The sequence below is a fragment of the Stegostoma tigrinum genome, chromosome 4, assembly GCF_030684315.1.
Source record: "Stegostoma tigrinum isolate sSteTig4 chromosome 4, sSteTig4.hap1, whole genome shotgun sequence".
Lineage (NCBI taxonomy): Eukaryota > Metazoa > Chordata > Chondrichthyes > Orectolobiformes > Stegostomatidae > Stegostoma > Stegostoma tigrinum.
Genome location: NC_081357.1, coordinates 104,932,728 through 104,951,103, shown reverse-complemented (window position 1 = coordinate 104,951,103; position 18,376 = coordinate 104,932,728). Strand labels below are relative to the sequence as shown.

Sequence of the window (18,376 nt, the reverse complement as noted above, 5' to 3'; positions counted from 1 at the left end):
CCTACTCAAATAAAAGAATAGAATCCCTACAGTGTGGAAGAAGGCCATTCACCCCATTGAGTTCACACCAACCTTAGAAGAACATCCCAACCCCTACTCTATAATTCCCATGGGCACTTCACATAACCTGCACATCTTTGGACTGGGAGGAAACCCACAGAGACATGGACTGAATGTGCAAACTCCACACAGATAGTTACCCGAGAGGGGAATTGAACCCAGGTCCCTGGCACTGTGAGGCAGCAGTTCTCACCAATTCCAACTCATGCATTTCTTGTTTTAACTGACATAAAACAGTGGTTGGGCCACTGACACTCTCCCATGTGGCATGTTGACTCTTAAAATATTATAAGGAGGCTGTAAAGCTCATTAACATTTGTGGTAGCCTCTGCTCTCTATCCAGGCATCTGATCTAACCCTTTCTTTGGGGCCTTCATCTTTACATCTCTCCCCACACAAGGCTTCCATCAAGATGTTCAAATTCTACCTTATGGACACCAGCCCATTGCCATCTGAGCACCTTCCCCCATCTCTAAGGCATCCAGCCCAAGCCCTCCGGCCTCTAATTCGCATCTCGCCACACATTCCTAACCAACAGGCCTCTGGGATCATCCTTCCCTCTCTCACTCTCTCTCTCTTTCTCCTGTGGATTGCCCTCCCTTGTCTTCCACAAATAGAGGGACGCTCTCCACTGAAGTGCTCCTTGTCTAATTGGAAGCCAAGCATGCCAATGAGGCTGATATCTGAGCAGGAAGATCTTTTTTTCCTGTTTACTCTTAGGATGTGGATATAGTTGGCGAGGCCAACATTTGATTCCTGTCCCTATGTGGCTTGAGAAGGCGGTGGTGAGCTGCCTTCTTGAACTACTGAGTCCATTTGGTGTAGGTAGGGCTACAATGCCATTAGGAGGGAATTCCAGAGTTTTTACCCAGTGACTGCTCTATGTCATAGTTGAAAATCCATAGTACTTATGGGAAACATGGCTTCTGGATTCCCTGTGCCTTTCTAACACCCCGTCCTGCCCATGTCTCCACATATCTGTATCCACTGGTACGTGGTGACCATTACAAAATATTATTAATTCATCCATCAGCTGTCGGGTGCATAGTAACAAAATGCCATTGAATTCATCTTTTTTAATTGTTATTTGATCTTCGTGGATGCAGTGGGAACATGAACAGAATTAAGTGTCTTCAAATATTAAAGCTCAGTTAGCATCAAAGAAATCAAAGTCATGTCTACTGTCTGTCAAAGTGCTTTATACATGTACTTCTCACAGTGGTATCAGCTTGGAATTTAAATCCATGTGTTGACCAGCAGAAGGACTAAAATCTAAGACTGGCAGCTAGTGTTTGTTGGCAGAATGCCAAACTTCTCCAAAACAGGTACCTTATAAGCTTTCAATGTCTAGTTCAACACATGTATGTTTTAAATCAATCAGAAGCATCATATCTATTATGGAATGCTGAAATGTGTCATACAAAATAAATGGGGCTCTCAGATTTTTTGGGGTGAAAATTGGGCAACTTAATTAAGCCATTTAGAGATGCAAAATGATGTCATTTGCTGGGGTGAGGCAGATTGAGTGAACTTCCAAAAAGTATGCAACAGCAAAACATCAAGCTTCTTCCATTATTATTGAAAATGTGAAGAGGTGTCTTTACACCAATATCTAACTTGCCTTTCCCACTGGCAACTAGAGTTCACTTTATCACACAAGCAACGCTGATGATCCTACAACAATTAAATTAAATTTAACCCCTGACCTGTGCTCACTTGTTGCTTTTGGCTGAGTCAGCAATGAGGCTGTTTTTGACCCCCTCTGCCTCAGAATGGGAAAATCAGACTGGACACTGATAAAAAGCGGGCGAGAGCCGACAGGACGGATGCGGGATTAATATTGGTAGCTTATGCACATTAGGGCTCAATTGTTCTGTGGGTAATGGGAACTAAGACCAGGGTCACTGTTCCCATGCCTGTGCTTCTTCACAACCTTCCCACTGGGCAGGTTTACAGAGAGGCAGCCAACTCTATTTCCTTCCAAACTCTTCATGGGTACTGCTCAACATCAAGTACAGCTGACCAATAAACAGTCCTGCTCATTCCATCTGCCATAGAAGCAATACAAACTAGGAGAAACTTATGGCCATTTGGCCCATCAAGCCTGCTCCTACATTCAATATGATTATGGCTGATTATTCAACTCAGCATCCTGCTCCTGCTTTCTCTCCATACCCTTTGATCCATTGGCCCCAAGAACTATATCTAACTCCTTCTTGAATACTTTATCACAGAAAGCAGTTGAAACTAAAATATTCAAAGTATTCAAGAAGGAGTTTCTGTGATCGAGAACTCCATGAATCCACAACTTTCTGGGTGGACTTATTTCTCCTCATTTCAGTCTGAAATGGCTGACCCCACATTCCTAGACTATTTCTGGACTTCCCTGTCTTTGAAAAAATCCCTCCTGTAGCTGACCTGTTTAGTACTGTCAGAATTTTATAGGTTTCTATGAGATTCCCATTTATTCTTCTGAACTCCAGTGAATATAGTCCCGTTCTTCCTTCTACAGTGGATAGCCTCACGCTTTCCCACGTAATATTCCAGCTGCCAAGTTTCTGCCCATTCATCTAACTTGTCTATATTCCTGTTTGTCTCATCCTAAACACTTGCCTTCCCCCTTTTCTTGTGTCACCACAAACTTGACGATAGAACATTCATTATTCTAATCCAATATACTGTAAATAGTTTTGGCCTCAACACTGATCACTATTGCACTCCACTAGTTACAGGTTGCCATCCCAAAAATGCACCCTTTATCCCAACTTTTTGTCTTCTGTAATTTAGCCAATTCTCTATCCTTGCAAATAGATAACTCCAACACAGTGGCTCTTGTATTCTTAAGTAGCTTAATGTGTGGTACCTTATCATTTTCCTTCTGAATCTCCAAATGTATTATATCCACAGCTTCTCTGTATCTCTATCCTACTTGTTACTTCTTCAAATAATTCTAATAAGTTTCTCAGGCATGGTATCAGCTTCGCGAAGCCATGTGAACTCTACATGATCAAATTAGGTATTTCTCAATGCTTTGCGATTACGTTCTTTATAATAGATTGTAACATTTTCCCAATAATAGATGTTAAACTAATTGAAATAACAAGGTGTAGAGTTGGGTGAACACAACAGGCCAAGAAGCATCAGAGGAGCAGGAAAGCTGACGTTTCAGGCCTAGACCCTTCTTCAGAAATGGGGGAGGAGGAGGGGGTTCTCACCTCCATTCTCATTGGTCCCGGAAGACTAACTCTTGCAACATTCATCATCTCCTGATTTCCACTCTATCACAAACCTTCCTCATCTCTTTGACCCATTCATCCATTGCTTGAAACTATTTGGACATCTAAGCTCATCACCCTCAACTTCATTTATAAACTTTAACAATGCTAGTGTAACCTACACAGTATTTCCAACATTCTGTTTTTATTTCAGATTTCCTACGTTTGCAGTATCCCACTTTGTTTTGTACATCAATATTCCTGCTCCATTTGTCGCAGGCCAGATGGATTGATGAAAAGCCCATTCATATCCGTTGGCAGGTGTGGTGATGCAAAGTAGCCAGAAGACCGAGTTAATCAGTTCCACTTGATGAGTGGGGACACCATTAAGTGTGTCTGAGGAAGGGTCACCAGACCTGAAACGGTAATTCTCATTTTTTCTTCACAGATGCTGCCAGACCTGTTGAGCTTTTCCAGCAATTTCTGTTTGAGTTCCTGATTTATAGCACCCACATTCCTTTGCTTTTTTATTAGGGGTATCAAAGTAGATGATGCACAGAGGCTTCATACCTCTGCTGGGGACAACTGGATTACACAGTGGGTAGTCCCACACTGGAAACAGTTGAAGCAAAGCCACCAGAACATTTGTGTGATATATTAGCGAAAGTATGCACAAAAACACCTACAAAACCAAAAGTAAGAAAAGAAAATAAATATATTTGAAAAGCTGTCAAAACATGATAAACAGCACAACAACTAGGGCAACAATTATCGACTTCACTTATCTCCTGAAAGAATTAGAATTAGGATTAGGATTAGAATTAGAACCCTGTAGAATTAGAACCCTGTAGAATTAGGGTTGCCAAAGCTCCAGGAAATAATTAAATATTAATCTCCAAGACATTGCTGCAAATAAACTAGGGAATTAAATCGCAGGGGCATTAAAATAAATTGTGCACTCGTCTCTCATCTTCTTTGAATAAGTTTGTTAGTTACAAAACTGCATCACACAGGAAATATAACAGAATTACAAGGTTCATCTGATGAGATAACAAAGAACTTGTTCACTTTCCAGTTGCTCCAGGAAGGCTGGATATGGTGAGCAATGACAAGAGTGTCGCGAGTATGGGATGGCTGGTGCTAGAGGATCATGTGATGAGACCTAAAATATGGTAGATTCAATTGGCAACCTTAAGTCAAATGTACAACAGCTGACACAACTGTTTCACAAGCTCTTTCTTACAAAGACAGGGTTTCTTCTTGTAAATCAGCACCAATCATGCAAACCATGGATTTTTGAAACACTTTTGCCTTTGAAGTGGCAAAAATTGTTCCTTTTTCTTCCCCCAAAATATCTCAACTTTCACTGATGAAATGTAGATGCACAAAACATTGCAATGCATCCATTTTAAATGAATGACCCTGGACAGATTTCAAATTTCAACCAAGATTAACCTTGAGATTAGACTTGGAGAATTCGTTGGGTAATCATCGTTGATGAGAAAGCCCTGCTCAGTTAACTTTTTGATGAAGGTGATTGTTATCACCTAATTGCAGGAAAGGCATGAAAGCCTGACGTTAGCCTATTTCCTGTTCTTTGGCTAGGCAAGATCCCATTCTGTGTGGCTTTGAGTTTAGGGTGCATACCCATGATTCGAAATTCTGAAGCTATTCGGCAAAATCAGCTGGATGCAAATATCGATTACAATTAGTCTACAATGTGTCATTTTCATTTCTATGGAGACAAAGAAAGGTGCCAGGCACAGTCCCTTCCTTTGGTTCTGGTCTTGCTAGTCATCTCACTCTCTAGTATTAAAGTTGAATGAATAATTCCTGTTTCTCTGTCAATCCTTAAACTGACTGGAAAAGCTTGAAATTGACCCAGCAATGAGTAACATTGATTGTTCTTCTTTCCCCCACTGAGTTGCTGACTGAGTTCCACTGCCATGGTGCTCAATCCCACCAAAGGAACTGGAGAAAACTCTGCTTCTCTCTTGTTTTTCTAAGTACCACCCTATTCTCTGAGTTACGCACAGACATTCCAATATTTTGTGCAGTAATTTATTCTACGGGTCAGCGCGATGTCAGAAGCTGTAAGAATAATTGTATCAGAGATAATGGGAACTGCAGATGCTGGAGAATCCAAGATAACAAAGTCTGAAGCTGGATGAACACAGCAGGCCAAGCAGCATCTCCTGAGATGCCGCTTGGCCTGCTGTGTTCATCCAGCTTCACACTTTGTTAGCTGTAAGAATAATGTTTGGATGATTGTGTAAACTATCTGAACCTTTGAGATTGGATTAAGGACTGACATCCACTTCAAAGTGCTTACTTTATTCGAGAGCAAAAGGAAATTGTTGTAAATCTCAGAGACAAATTTCTTCAGACTTCCCTACACTTTGTCGCCATAATGTTGGCAGAAGTATGGTGGAAACTCCACTAACAGCACTTCCAGGAAAACTACAGCGGGTGAATGAGAGGATTTCCAAACAAATTGTCCCTTTTATCTTTGTTCTCACACTTTGGGAAGAATGTTCCAATCTCAGAGGTGGCAAGCCTGGAAGAGGGAAGGAAACCTTAATGGGCAATATGGTGGTGTCCTTAATCCCTGCTGCTTTCCTGGCCCCACTGGAATTGATTTATGAATGGAAAGGCCCAAGCTCATCACTCTTGTTCCTGCTATCAACTTTGGCCCACAAGGCCATTTCTACCTGGGCTGCAATTAGTTCAGTTCCAAGTGACAAGAGAAAAAAATCAGCTGACCCAACTGGTAAACCAATGCAAACAAGCTATTAGTGGTGGTCGCGGCATGGGTCTCTCAATCTCTATGAATCTGTGCATGATCAAGGGACTGGTTATAGAGCAAGGGCATTACTGCCGACAGCCAACTCCTACCCTGCCTGTTGACCTATATTGTCCCCCATTCCATTCCTGACGTCCACCCTGTGAGACATTCCCACCAACAATTTTTCTGTTGTATGGTCCCTCCTCCAGCATGGGAGCCCGGGAGGTGTTGTATCAGTGGAAGGATTTCAGATCCCAAAACGCCACAGGTTTTCTCTACGATTCTCTCCCATCTTTGACTTTGTCTGAGAAACAGAATGAGTATCCCCATACAATCATACAGCATAGAAAGACATTAATCATAAAATACCTGTGTCAGCTCTCTCAAACAGCCATCACATAAGTCTTCGTACCCTCCTTTTTTTATTGTCGCTCTGTAATATTTAAAATCTTTATGGTATCTATTGAATGTTAGGATTGAATCTACTTCCACCACTGTCTGAGCCAGTGCAAACCACATTAGAAAAACTTGTCTTGCAAGACATTCTTTCCTCATCTCTCCTCTGGTTATGTCCTTCTTTGGTTTTGAACGTGACATTGACAACACGGGGGACAACATATGGTATCGGACTTAACCATTTGTTAAATAAAGTAACAATTCGTCCTTTGTCACCAGGTGCTTTCTCGCACTGTGTGGTCCACTGGGAGATAAATCAAACAGTGAGCTCTCCTGTAAACAACTTTAATTGGATGTCATACTTCCAGGACCACAAAGTTGTTTTCTTTCAAATGGCCTAGTTCTTCTTTCATTCTGGATTTTGCTTCATTTAAATTACTGAAGCTAGAAATGAAAATACATCCCCAGAGTATTAAATTGAAACGTTGAGTTAACTCCATCTAAAGGACATGTTTCCACTCTTCTGATAACAAGATTTAACAGAGCAACTCTGGAAGTTCTCTTATACTTTGCAATGTTTTATCCAATGTTTATTTGCAATGCAGCCTGGTTGCCTTTGAGGGATGCTTTCATTGACAATTCCTGTGGGGATGAAGTATTTTACATTCATGCCTGTGTTCCTGGCTGTGCGTAGCTGACAGTCAGAAGGAACAATTTCAGATTGTTGAAAAGCTTTTACTTTTATTTATGTGACATTTAAATATGAGAAATATCTCATTTCTCAAAAAGATATAACTCTGATACATTTTCAAAGGCATGTTTTCCAGCAATATAATTGATGGAGGGAGAGGGAATGAGTTCATGGAGATAAGGTCGGAAGTGAGAATACAGTACTGTTCAAAGGAAACAACACTCCAATGTGAATGCAGAAAGGCAACATGGATTTGAAAGTATTGACTCTTCCCATGGGGAAAGGGTAGGAGGACGTTTGTAGCAAGTGGGTTCCTTAAGTGCAAAGCATACAATTTCTACAATTACTTATGAAAGGGTGTAGGCGTAAAGCTAGCAAATACAGGTTAGTCAATTTAACCTTCATTCTAAAAAATCTTTTATAAATGACAATCCACAAGAAAATTAAGATTCTCCTGAACATGCATGGATTAATTAAGAACACTCAATGTGGATTTGTTAAAACAAATTGTATTCAAGTCATATGATTCATTTTTTGACAAGGTAAATAGGATTGATAAGGACAATGCTGTTGATGTAGCATATATAGACTTTGAAAATCCATCTGATAAACTATCACATAAAGGCTTATAAGGAAAGTTAAAGCTCATGCAGCATAGATACAAAATTACCTAACTACCAGGAGCAGAGAGTAGTTGTAAATGGCTATTTTATGTACTGGAAGAAGATATACAGGTTTACCAGCACTTTTAATCAGGTAGAGTTGAGTGAAAATTGAATGTCAAAATGCATAGATAGCGCAACGCTCAGAATTATAGAGAGCAGTAAAGAAGATTCAAAAGGACATAAACTGACTGTTGAAAGCACTGGATCTGGCAGAAAGAGACATGATACTTTTGATCAGAAGAATGATGAAATGCAACATAAATTGTCGGTTATTCTAGAGGTGGTGCAGGAAAACAAGTGACCCGGGATTATACGTTAATAAATCATTGAAGATGATAGGGTGTAAAATTTTATCTGCCAACGGAGACCACTACTCTCTTTGTCCTCTTCAAGGGCTTTGTTTATCTTCGATTTCCTAAATCCTATGTATTCCTCCACTTTCTTTTTGACTAAGCTTTGCTTTAAACTGACATCTCAATTAAATTCCAGCACAGTGATCAAATGCAAGGAAGTAATTTATAAAATTCTTTCTAGAATCTTCACAAAATCCTAATCTGACCACAAGTTGCACTACATCCAATTCTTGGCACCAATTTTAGGAAGGATGCGTAAGCATGGAGAGGGCAGTGAAAAGATTTACTAGAATGATTCCATGGATGACTGGCTTCAGTTCCAATTATATATTCGGAGAGGTACGGATGTTGTCCTTCAAGAAGAGAATATTGAGAGGAATTTTGACTGCAGAATTCAAAATTAGGAGCTGTCTGAATAGGGAAAACAGAGAAAAACTGTTTCCATTAGCGAGCTAGAACCAGCGGAGACAACCTTAAGGTGATTGGCAAAAGAACCAAAGGTAACATGAGGGAAAAAGAAATACATATTCTGACTCCACTGCTTGAGAGTGATGTTGAGGAAAATGCAATCCTGGCTTTCAAAAGAGAATTGGATAAGTGCTGAAGGGAAAGTTGTTGCAGGTCTTCAGGGAAACATTAAGGGAGTGAGATCTGCCAAAATGGTCTTGCAGAGAGGTAGCAAGGATTGAAAAGGATGAGCGATCTCTTTCACTTTTTATCATTCTGATTCTATAAATAACTTCACCATGATAAAATACATGAGGTTTGAAGCTACAATATCTTACATATTTTAAAGCTATTCATTGCAAGTATATCTTTCCTACTGAAAACAAATAGAACAATAGAATCAAATTTATGCCATGGCCATTGTCTTGAATGACAATATTTGAAGAAATGCTTCATGGAAGACTTAATATTAGAGACAAGGTTATGGTTTGAATGTACAGTTCATATCTGTCATTATTACTACTGTTTTCAATAATACTAAGCGTGGGATACAGACACATTTCAACACTTAGCTGACAAAGACATCTACAGAATGAAAGTCAGACACAACGATGGAAAGAGGTTATCAGAGAGAAACGTACAAAGTGAAGTCAATATACTGGCATGAGAAAATGGCAGAGAAAGATACAAACAGTGGAAGTCAGAATGATACATACCCATGGTGAAATGAGTAAAGCAGAAGAACACAGAGAGAGACTGAGCTAGATAGAAGCCCACAAAGTGTCAGGGAAGAGGGTGAATATAAGGGGAAGAAAGACATGGATGGATCTTTGCACATGTCCAGAGGTGGGGTGATGAGCAGACATTAAATGTTGCTTCTCATGCTTTTCAATTATAGAACCTGGAAGGTCGAATCTGGAAGGTTCTGCCTGGGGAGTGATCATCCTCTGCACCTGCCCATAAAATTTGATGTTTCACCCGTGCATGCAAATACAATGAGCTGACAAAATATAATTTCTTGACAAAACCTGACCCACCCCTGAACATGTCACTTCCTGCTGAGAGGCCTAGCTCTAGACTTAGTCTCAGAGAAACATAAACTGCCAACATGAAAGCCTACAGAGGAATCAAGGTTTCATATACTGTCTGTCCTTAACTCTCTGTCCCTTTTTTCCTGTCTCTCTCACACTGTCAACCTCAGCCTCAGTCTCGTTCTCATTCTCTCTCAGTCCGGCTATGAAGTTAAGCTGGTCAGATATCTGGCGTGGAAGTACTCAACTGTGAAGAAACATCAAGAATGAGATGTTTGTTTACAATTGATCTTGACTTAGTCATTGCCCTTTGGGGCCTTAGCAGGCAGCTCTTCTGGTGGGTGAAAATCCTACTGCCATCATGAATGTGACAATGAGCTCAATCTGACTCTTGTTGGTCATCCTTGTTCCCTCAATATTGCCCTACCAAGTTGGCATCTGCAGCCTGCATAATGGCTTCTTCCCCATGTCCTTAATTTTAGATACAGGGCCTCTGAATGCTCCTGCACTGTTGCTTGTGGAATAGCTCACTATCCTCCCTTCTCCATTGTTGCCTTCACCCTGAATATGCCACCACTGCACTTCCTTCTTCCCACTGCCCCATTACAGTGTTTCTCCGTTTTGCATCCGGATTTCCTCTCTTTATTCCTAAGAATCTTTCCAGAGCCCTTTCCAACTGGGCCACTTTACTGGACTGCAGCGGTTCAAGAAGTAGGCTCACCACTGCCTTCTCAAAGAAGATAAGGGCTGGGCAATAAATGTTGGCCCAGTTGAGGAAGCCTATATCTCTGAATGAATGAGAAAAAAGACTAAGTTCCATTCTGCACCATTTCTACATATCCAATCCTTTTGTGTTAAGCTCCTTGTTGAGCTAAGTCCTGCTGGCCTGCCCTGATCAGGATTGCTGTAATCAGTCAGCATGGTTTCCTTGCTTGTGTAGACCTATTGCTCTGGCCAGGCTACATCCGAATATTTTAAGATTTAACAATATCAAGCAAGACTGCATATGATTGAGACTTCTCACCAGCTGGCTGACTCAGTCAGGCTTCAGTCATTGCAATGGTTGTGTTTATGCAAAGAACAGGCTTAGTCATGAAGGAGCCAAGTAACAGAAAAAGGTTTACTCATTGGAACTTTGATGAAGGGGTCTACTGCACTATGCTTCATATATGTACTCATCTTTGTGAACACGCATGGTTCCGCTTTCTGGCTAATTACTGTGAACCACAGGGAGTTGGGATATTTAATAAATAATCATGGAGCATTAACGAGTGTCAAAGAGGTACCAGGGAAGGTTGGGAATTCTAATCCTCCTGAATGGTACTGAGCACTTAATAATGAAAGATCATTGGAAAGTACTCAGTTCCGCTGCCTACTGTTTGAAAAGCTGTCGGAGACTCCATATATTTTCATCCTTTGGTTTGGCTTCACATGCATGCAATATGTTTTATCGTGTAATTATAAGGAAATAAACAAAAGCCAGTTTAACAGTGGTAGGTACATATTGTTCCAATAACATGTATGGTATGTCTGATTAATTACCATACTTGCTATGAGGAGTTTTCATAGCCATAAAACCTCTGAAAACAGCCCAACCAGAAAAGTAATGGAGGTCCCAGCTCTCAAAAATGTGAGCATCTTATCTTATTCACTGATTTCATAACACAGGGCATGTTTGCATGTAAGAATTGTTAAATTCTCAAAGGAAATATTATAATTTTAGTACCATTTCATTGTTCTGTCGTTCCTGTGCCATGTGTCATTTTCTAAACTGATGACTCAACTAAAATAGGAGACTGGCTGTGCGGACAGCTGTGCCGTTCACACTATGGCTCGCCTTATCTTGATGTGACACAACGAGCCATTTGGCATTGTGTTACGAAAGCTGCTTCTCAAACAACAGAAAACAGTAATAAAAGGAGGATCTGTATTTGCACAGTGCCTTTCACAATCCAGGGCAGTCTCTAGTCCTTTACAGCCAGCATAGTAGTACTTATCCAAGTACTGTAACTGCTGCAATCTAAGGGTCACAGCAGCAAAGTTTTGCACAGCAAGGTGTACCACCAATAGAATAATAACCAGATAATTAGTTTTAGCGATTGTTGATTGAGAGAGATAATTGTCGTTTGGGATGCCAGGAGGCACTCCTTTGATCTTCTTTGAAGTTGTGTCATAGAATCTGTTTTTGAGACTACACAAAAGGTCTCAGTTTGATGCCTCATTTGCAAGATGGTACCTCCAATGGGGAACTGCTCCCTCATTGCTGCACTGAAGCTTCAGCTTGGATTTTTAAAATCGTGTTTCTACAGTGGTGAGCATGCTACTAGGTACATCACTGTTGATGCTGTACAAGCATATCTTCAACTGGGAAGAAAGCCATATCTTTAGTCAGCTTTGTTCATGCTCCAAAATATTCCCAGGGAGTTCACATGGGAGCAATGGGCATTACACATGAGCTATGGGTCAGAAGTCTTTCTCTGACCCTGCGGTCCTGAGGAAAGGTGTTGCATGATGGTAAACTTGAGGCAATGACCATCAGTGTGGCTGGAGAGTTTATGTTTTGGGTTTATTTATTATTGTCATGTGTACCGAGACACAGTGAAAAGTATTATTTTGTATGCTATCTGGACAAATCACACCTTACGTAGAAGTACATCAGAGTAATAGAACAGAATGCAGAATATAATGTTACGGAGAAGGTGTGGAGAAAGATCAGTTTTAATACACGAGATTTTGGTTCATCAGTCAGATAACAGTGGGGAAGAAACTATTCTTTAATCTATTGGTACATGCTTTCAAACTTTTGTGTTTTCCTCTATATAGGAGAATGTGCAGAATGGGTTTGAATCTCAAATGAGAAAGTGGGGACAATGGAGATGAATATGTTTTAGTGCAGGCTCATGTCCTTGAGGAATTATAGAATCTCTACAGTATGGAAACAGGCTCTTCGGCCCAACAAGTCCACAATGAACTTCAAAGCATCTCACCCAGAATCACTCTACTATAACCCACCTAATTTACACATCCCTGAACACTACGGGCAATTTAGCATGGCCAATCCACCTAACCTGCACATCTTTGGACTGTGGGAGGAAACTGGAGCACCCGGAGGAAACCCATGCGGGCACGGGGGGGAATGTGCAAACTCCACACAGACAGTCCGCCCGAGGGTGGAATCAAACCCGGGTCCCTGGCCCTGTGAGGCAGCAGTGCTAACCACTGAGCCACCATGCCCTTGAAGTCAGAAGTGATTCCTTTGCTATCTCCTGTAAAGTCTAAATGTGGACAACAAAGATGATGTTTTGACGAGGATATCAGCGAGGGGGATTTTGAAAAGTACTTGACATCATTGAAGGAGAATCAGGTCAGGAAAAGAGAGAATGAAACATGATACTATCACAATTCCAACTGGAGAACACAGCAGGCTAAGCAACATCAGAGGAAAAGGAAAACTGACACTTTGGGCCCAAAACATCAGCTTTCCTGCTCTTCTGATGCTGCTTGGCCTGCTGTGTTCATCCAGCTCTAGACCTTGTTATCTCAGATTCTTCAGCATCTGCCGTTCCAACTATCTCTCCAATTGGAGAATGATTTGATTGGCATCACACCCATCAATGTAAACATTCATACCCTCTATCATCAGCACACCATGGATACAGTATGTGCCTTTCAAAGTATATCCAGTAGCTACTTGCCAAGACTCCTTTGACAGCAATTCTTAAACCCCTGGCCTCTGCCACCCAGATGTCGAAGGGCTGCAGAATCATGAGAACATATCATCTGCAATTTCTCCTCAAAGTCACATACCATTCTGACTTGGGAGCACATTGCCATTTTTTGATTGCCATTGGATCGAAAATGTGGAGTTTGCCCCTTCTTACAGAAATTTGGGTGTACTACCACCACATGAACTGCAAAAATTTAAGAAACTGACTAATCACCAGCCTCTCAAGCAGGAATGGATGACAAATGCTGGCTTCAGCAGTGATGTTCATACCCATTTAAGAATTAAAAGAACAGTCATCATTGCGTATCCCTATTTCTGACCTGCTGCTGGATGGAAAGTCGTGGATGTAAGTCGTGGAGTAAGAACAGTCACGTGGAAATTCCTGTAGCAATCATTTCCCAGGATTTAATTAAAAAGGAACTCATTTTTATTAAAAATGGGAGCACCGCATATTAAAGTCCTGAAATGTGCTGCAGCTGAAAGCAACATTGATAAAACCTCACAGCTGTCGAGTAACTCATCACTTTTCCTGCAGTTCAGCCCTGAACTGCGAGACTATGCTCACAACGTGGTATTTTGCAAACGGGCGAGCAGACTGGGTAACTCCAACACCTTGTGTTACCGTGCTGATGTGGAAACTCTTCAACCGCTTCGGAAGAAGTGCCATGCGTTTTATCTCATCAGCACATCTAGTGAGTACAAGTGTGGGCAATCACAAAGACATGAAAGGTGCCCTGCCAGTTACGCTGTTGATGCTGGCCATACTGTTTGAGGGATGGCAGCAAGAAGCTGGCTCACTCACCCCCTGCAGGAGTACCCCATCCAAGTCACATGTAACCCCTGTGAATAGCACTTCATAATTAGTTACAGATGATGGTCTCAAGGACATTAGCTAACCACACTGTTAATGAGGAGTTATGCATGTTTGGAGGGGTCTGAAGGTAAAAGCAAGATTCAAAATACGACATCAGATAAAAAAAGGAATGACTCATTAACTGCTAATCCCTTTATCCAAGTGGATACCACCTCTAAAATACTTTTGGTACGTTATTTCATAGACTTAAGTAGGCTATTTGCTACATGTTATTCAGTGGAGATTCAGTGAAGTCAGGGCGATTACATTCCAATTTGACTTTAATAATACTTGCTGTGATGAGGTTTCTGTTTTACTGAGAGGCACCTCCTGGAGAGTAAATTTTCACCATGACAAGAAATATTTGATTCTGATGAGTAACATTCTTGCAGATTTTAACAATTGTAACTATTGACAAGTGATTCTTTTTTCCTTTTTTCTCTTCTTCCAAGGCTCTTCTTTATTGTAGTCACAATGGAAGAAAACGATCATGGAGTCCCTGGAGTGTGGAAACAGGCTAGTTGGCCCATCAAGTCTGCGCTGACCCTCCAAAGAGCATCCCGCCCATATCTGTAACCCCATGTTTCCTATGGCTAATTCACCTAGCCTGCACAGTATGGGGGCAATCTAACATGGTCAATCCATCCAACCTGCACATCTTTGGACTGTGGGGGGAAGCTGGAGCACCCGGGGGAAGCCCACAGTGATATGGGTGAACATGCAAACTCCACACCGTCACCCAAGCTTGCAATTTAACCTGGGCCTTTGGAGGTGTAGGGCAACAATGCTAACCACGGAGCCAGCATACCATCCACCCTATTTGGGTTCCTCTGATCGATTTTGTTTTATCCTTTTACAGGATCAACCCTTCCCACTGGTTCTGCTAAACTGCAATGAATTTCTTCGAGCGAACATTTAGTATTGTTGAGTGTGGTATGTTGATGAGATTCTAAAATCTTGCAATCGATCATCCAGAATAATGCTGAGGAGATTTACCACTGGTTATTGGATTAACCCGTGTTTAATGTCAAAATGTCTAACTCTCTAGGTGAAGGGCCTTCTGATCACCCAGCATAAATCGAAAGTTACCGTAGCCATTTCATTGTAGCTAAATGGAGAGGGAAAATATGTTGTGAATAAGGATAATAAGCTTAATCACACCTGTGGTCAATGAAAAGATGATGGAAAACACGTGACAGGAGGCTGGGCGATGACCTACCCTTCGGTGTTGCATAAACTTAGTTTGGGTTAATTCCTTCATGAAGAGGAGTCTGGGGGGTGATCTATCCCAGCATTTACAATCTTGAAAGCATTGGATGAAGAGGACTACTTTAAGAGGCCATGCTTTTAAAACTGCAGTGAGGCCACTTTAAGTGTAATCATGAAGTACTCTCCCATCCAAAAGAGAGGTGGGAATCTGGAATTCTTTCCACCACAAATAAAACAGATGTTGGATCAATTGGAATTTTGAAGGCTGGGGTAGATAGGTTTGCTTTGTATATTACACAGGATTTGAGGGAAAGGGTAGGGTGTATGAGTGAAGATGTAGATGGTGGTGTGGGTGGGGGCATCTAGTATATCATATATAACTACACCTAACAATACTTATCACATACTGGTACAGGTAGCAGACAGCATGAGATGCAAGGAGTGCTTATCAGGGTAATGCCACGGGAGTGAGACTTGGAGATGAAGTGTATGAGAGGCAACCTTATAGAAGTTTGTAAAATAGCGAGGGGTATAGATTGGGTTAAAGGTAGTTACCTTTTCCCTGGGATGGGCAATCTCAAGACTAGCAGGCACATTTTTAAGGCCCATGGAAAGAGATTTAAAAAAAGATAGGAAGGTTTTTTTTATACAGAGGTGGTTTGCATATGAAATGAACTTCCTGAGGAAGTGCTGGACGTTTAAAAGACATTTGGATAAGTACACAGGAGCAGGCAGGTGGGACTAGTTTTGTTTGGGATAGTGGTCAGCATGAACGAGTTGAACCTAAGGGTAAATTTCTGTGTGGTATGATTCTATGATCTAACCAAAAGGCAAATTAACCTGGAGGAGCTGAAAGATTGGAAGTGCAGGAAGGCTGACATTTTGGGCCTTTTTCACTTCAAAACCCTGCTCTTTGAAGGGTCTAGGCGGGAAACGTCAGCCTTCCTGGTCCTCTGATGCTGCTTGGCCTGCTGTGTTCATCCAGCTCCACACCTTGTCATCTCACAATCTCCAGCATCTGCAGTTCCTACTGTCTCTGGAACTGAAAGATTTATTTCCAGTTCCTGTGTTCTTAACTCTTTCAGATGCTGATTCACCTGTTAGATATTTCCAAATGTTTGATGCCCTTCTGAACTTCATATTGTGGCGTGCTGCAATGAAATATAATTCTCAGAAGGACCGAGGAAAGGTATGAAGTGGGTATTAGATATTTTAAAATGACAATTACGTGTGGCTCTGGGGTAAAACTATTTCAGTGTTTTTCTTTGAAACAAAAAAAATGCTACTATCTAATACTTGAATGTGAAGCCTTGCGCCACAACTTTCTCTGTTATATCCTAGTGTGTCAAGGAAGTGATTCATCTGCACAGAAAACCCGAGGGTTGGCTGATCATGAATAAAGTCGCCTCGCTGTGTCGCGCAGCGGAGGTTCTGGCATCGTGGCCCCCTTTACCTTGCCAAGTCGGTGTGGCTGTTCCGCAGGGACAGCAGGCTGGGAAGAGCAGGTGAGTTGAGACTTCCAGTGCTTTGAGACTTTGACCAAATCTCCGAACTGATGATGGACAGAACTCGGCGACCTTCCTCATGAACCGTGGCCGGGCTACTTGCTCCCGAAGAAGGACTGCACCAATGTGCAAAGCTCTCTCTTTCGCTCCGTTTTTTTTGCATCAATGCCACGGTCACGTCAGAAAAGGCGACGAAGCTACTTCCCTTCGCCCATCCTCAAACCGCTGTTATTCACTTAACGGCCGCTGGATGGCAGCAACGTTACACATTTGCTTTGTCTTGCGGGGGGTGAAATATCCTTTTTGCGCATTTTGTCAAACACGTAGCTAAAGTTTCCTGTTTTCTTTTTTTTTCCACTTCAAATTCCTGCTCTTTGAATTCACGCCCGCGTGCAATTATTTCTGGAGTTGTAAAAATCCGGAGTCTTTCAGCGCAGGGTGTCAGAAATACCCTAATGTTGATGCGAAATTGACGAGCGCACTTAAAATGTTAGAATTGTTACATAAAGTGGGATTGCGAACACCAATTCAGAACTGAAGTGTTTAATCCGACGTCACAAGTGGGATCTATAAGGCATCAGTGCACGGTAGAAATTCCCACTGAAAGTTTTAGATTCCCAGCTATTGGCTCATGTAAAATACAGAAAACTTTGAAAATGTGGTTAAAGGTGATAAAGTAACGAGGTTGCACACACTTCATCGAGAGGTTCTAAGAGATTTGTGTGGGAATGTCTGTCCCCAGGCGAGAGGGGGGCTTCCCCAGAGAAAGCTGCTGGTCTCCAGAGCCGGGGGCGGAGTGCAGTGTGCTTGTGTGCGCGGGGGAGGGGGTAGGGGTTAATATGGAGAGCTTGCTGGATCTCTCTCTCTCGCACACACACGCACACACACGGTGCCTGTGGGGTTGAGATGGGCTGAGTTTGCTGGAGATAAGCTGCTTCCCCTGTGCGTGTGCGATTGGTCGAGTCCAAGTGTTTGGTTCTGGAAAGCCAGGCTCCGTTCTGTTCTGCTCTCTGCTTCTCTCCCTCTCTCTCTCACACACACACATACACACACACAGAGTCTCTCACTCACACACAGACACACACACGCACAGATATATGCCGCTCTCGAGGTCTGCTTAGAATTTCAGGATCACATCGACACGGATTTGAAATCTTCTCTGGCCTCTATCTCTCTGCAAGATAGACAGACATAAATTTCTAATCTGTCTCCCCTCTCCCAGCTCCCTCTGTTCCCCATGAACCATGAGAAGCTCTGGCAGTCCCGGAATGGTTCGACTAGCACCGCGATGCGAAGGAGGAGCTGTATGTGTACAGATTAAAGCTCTGAAGGCTTTAGCGTGTGGACTCTGGGAGATGACAGCAGGGACATCACTGAGGTTACTAGTGCTGCTATGCTGTGTCGGACTGCTGGTTGCAGCTGGCGGTAAGTTAGAGGTG

The 18,376-nt window shown here is 42.0% G+C and overlaps 1 protein-coding gene across 1 annotated transcript in view; it reads left to right on the top strand.

Moving 5' to 3' along the window:
• The first annotated feature begins 16,848 nt into the window (after nucleotides 1–16,848).
• Nucleotides 16,849–18,376, top strand: part of LOC125452488 (CUB and sushi domain-containing protein 1-like) — a 2,230,063-nt gene continuing 2,228,535 nt past the window's right edge. Inside the window, exons 1-2 of the mRNA XM_048530978.2 lie at nucleotides 16,849–16,937; nucleotides 18,160–18,362. Coding sequence (XP_048386935.1) covers nucleotides 18,182–18,362 — 181 coding nt within the window. The 5' untranslated portion in view covers nucleotides 16,849–16,937; nucleotides 18,160–18,181. The remainder of the gene's footprint in view (nucleotides 16,938–18,159; nucleotides 18,363–18,376) is intronic.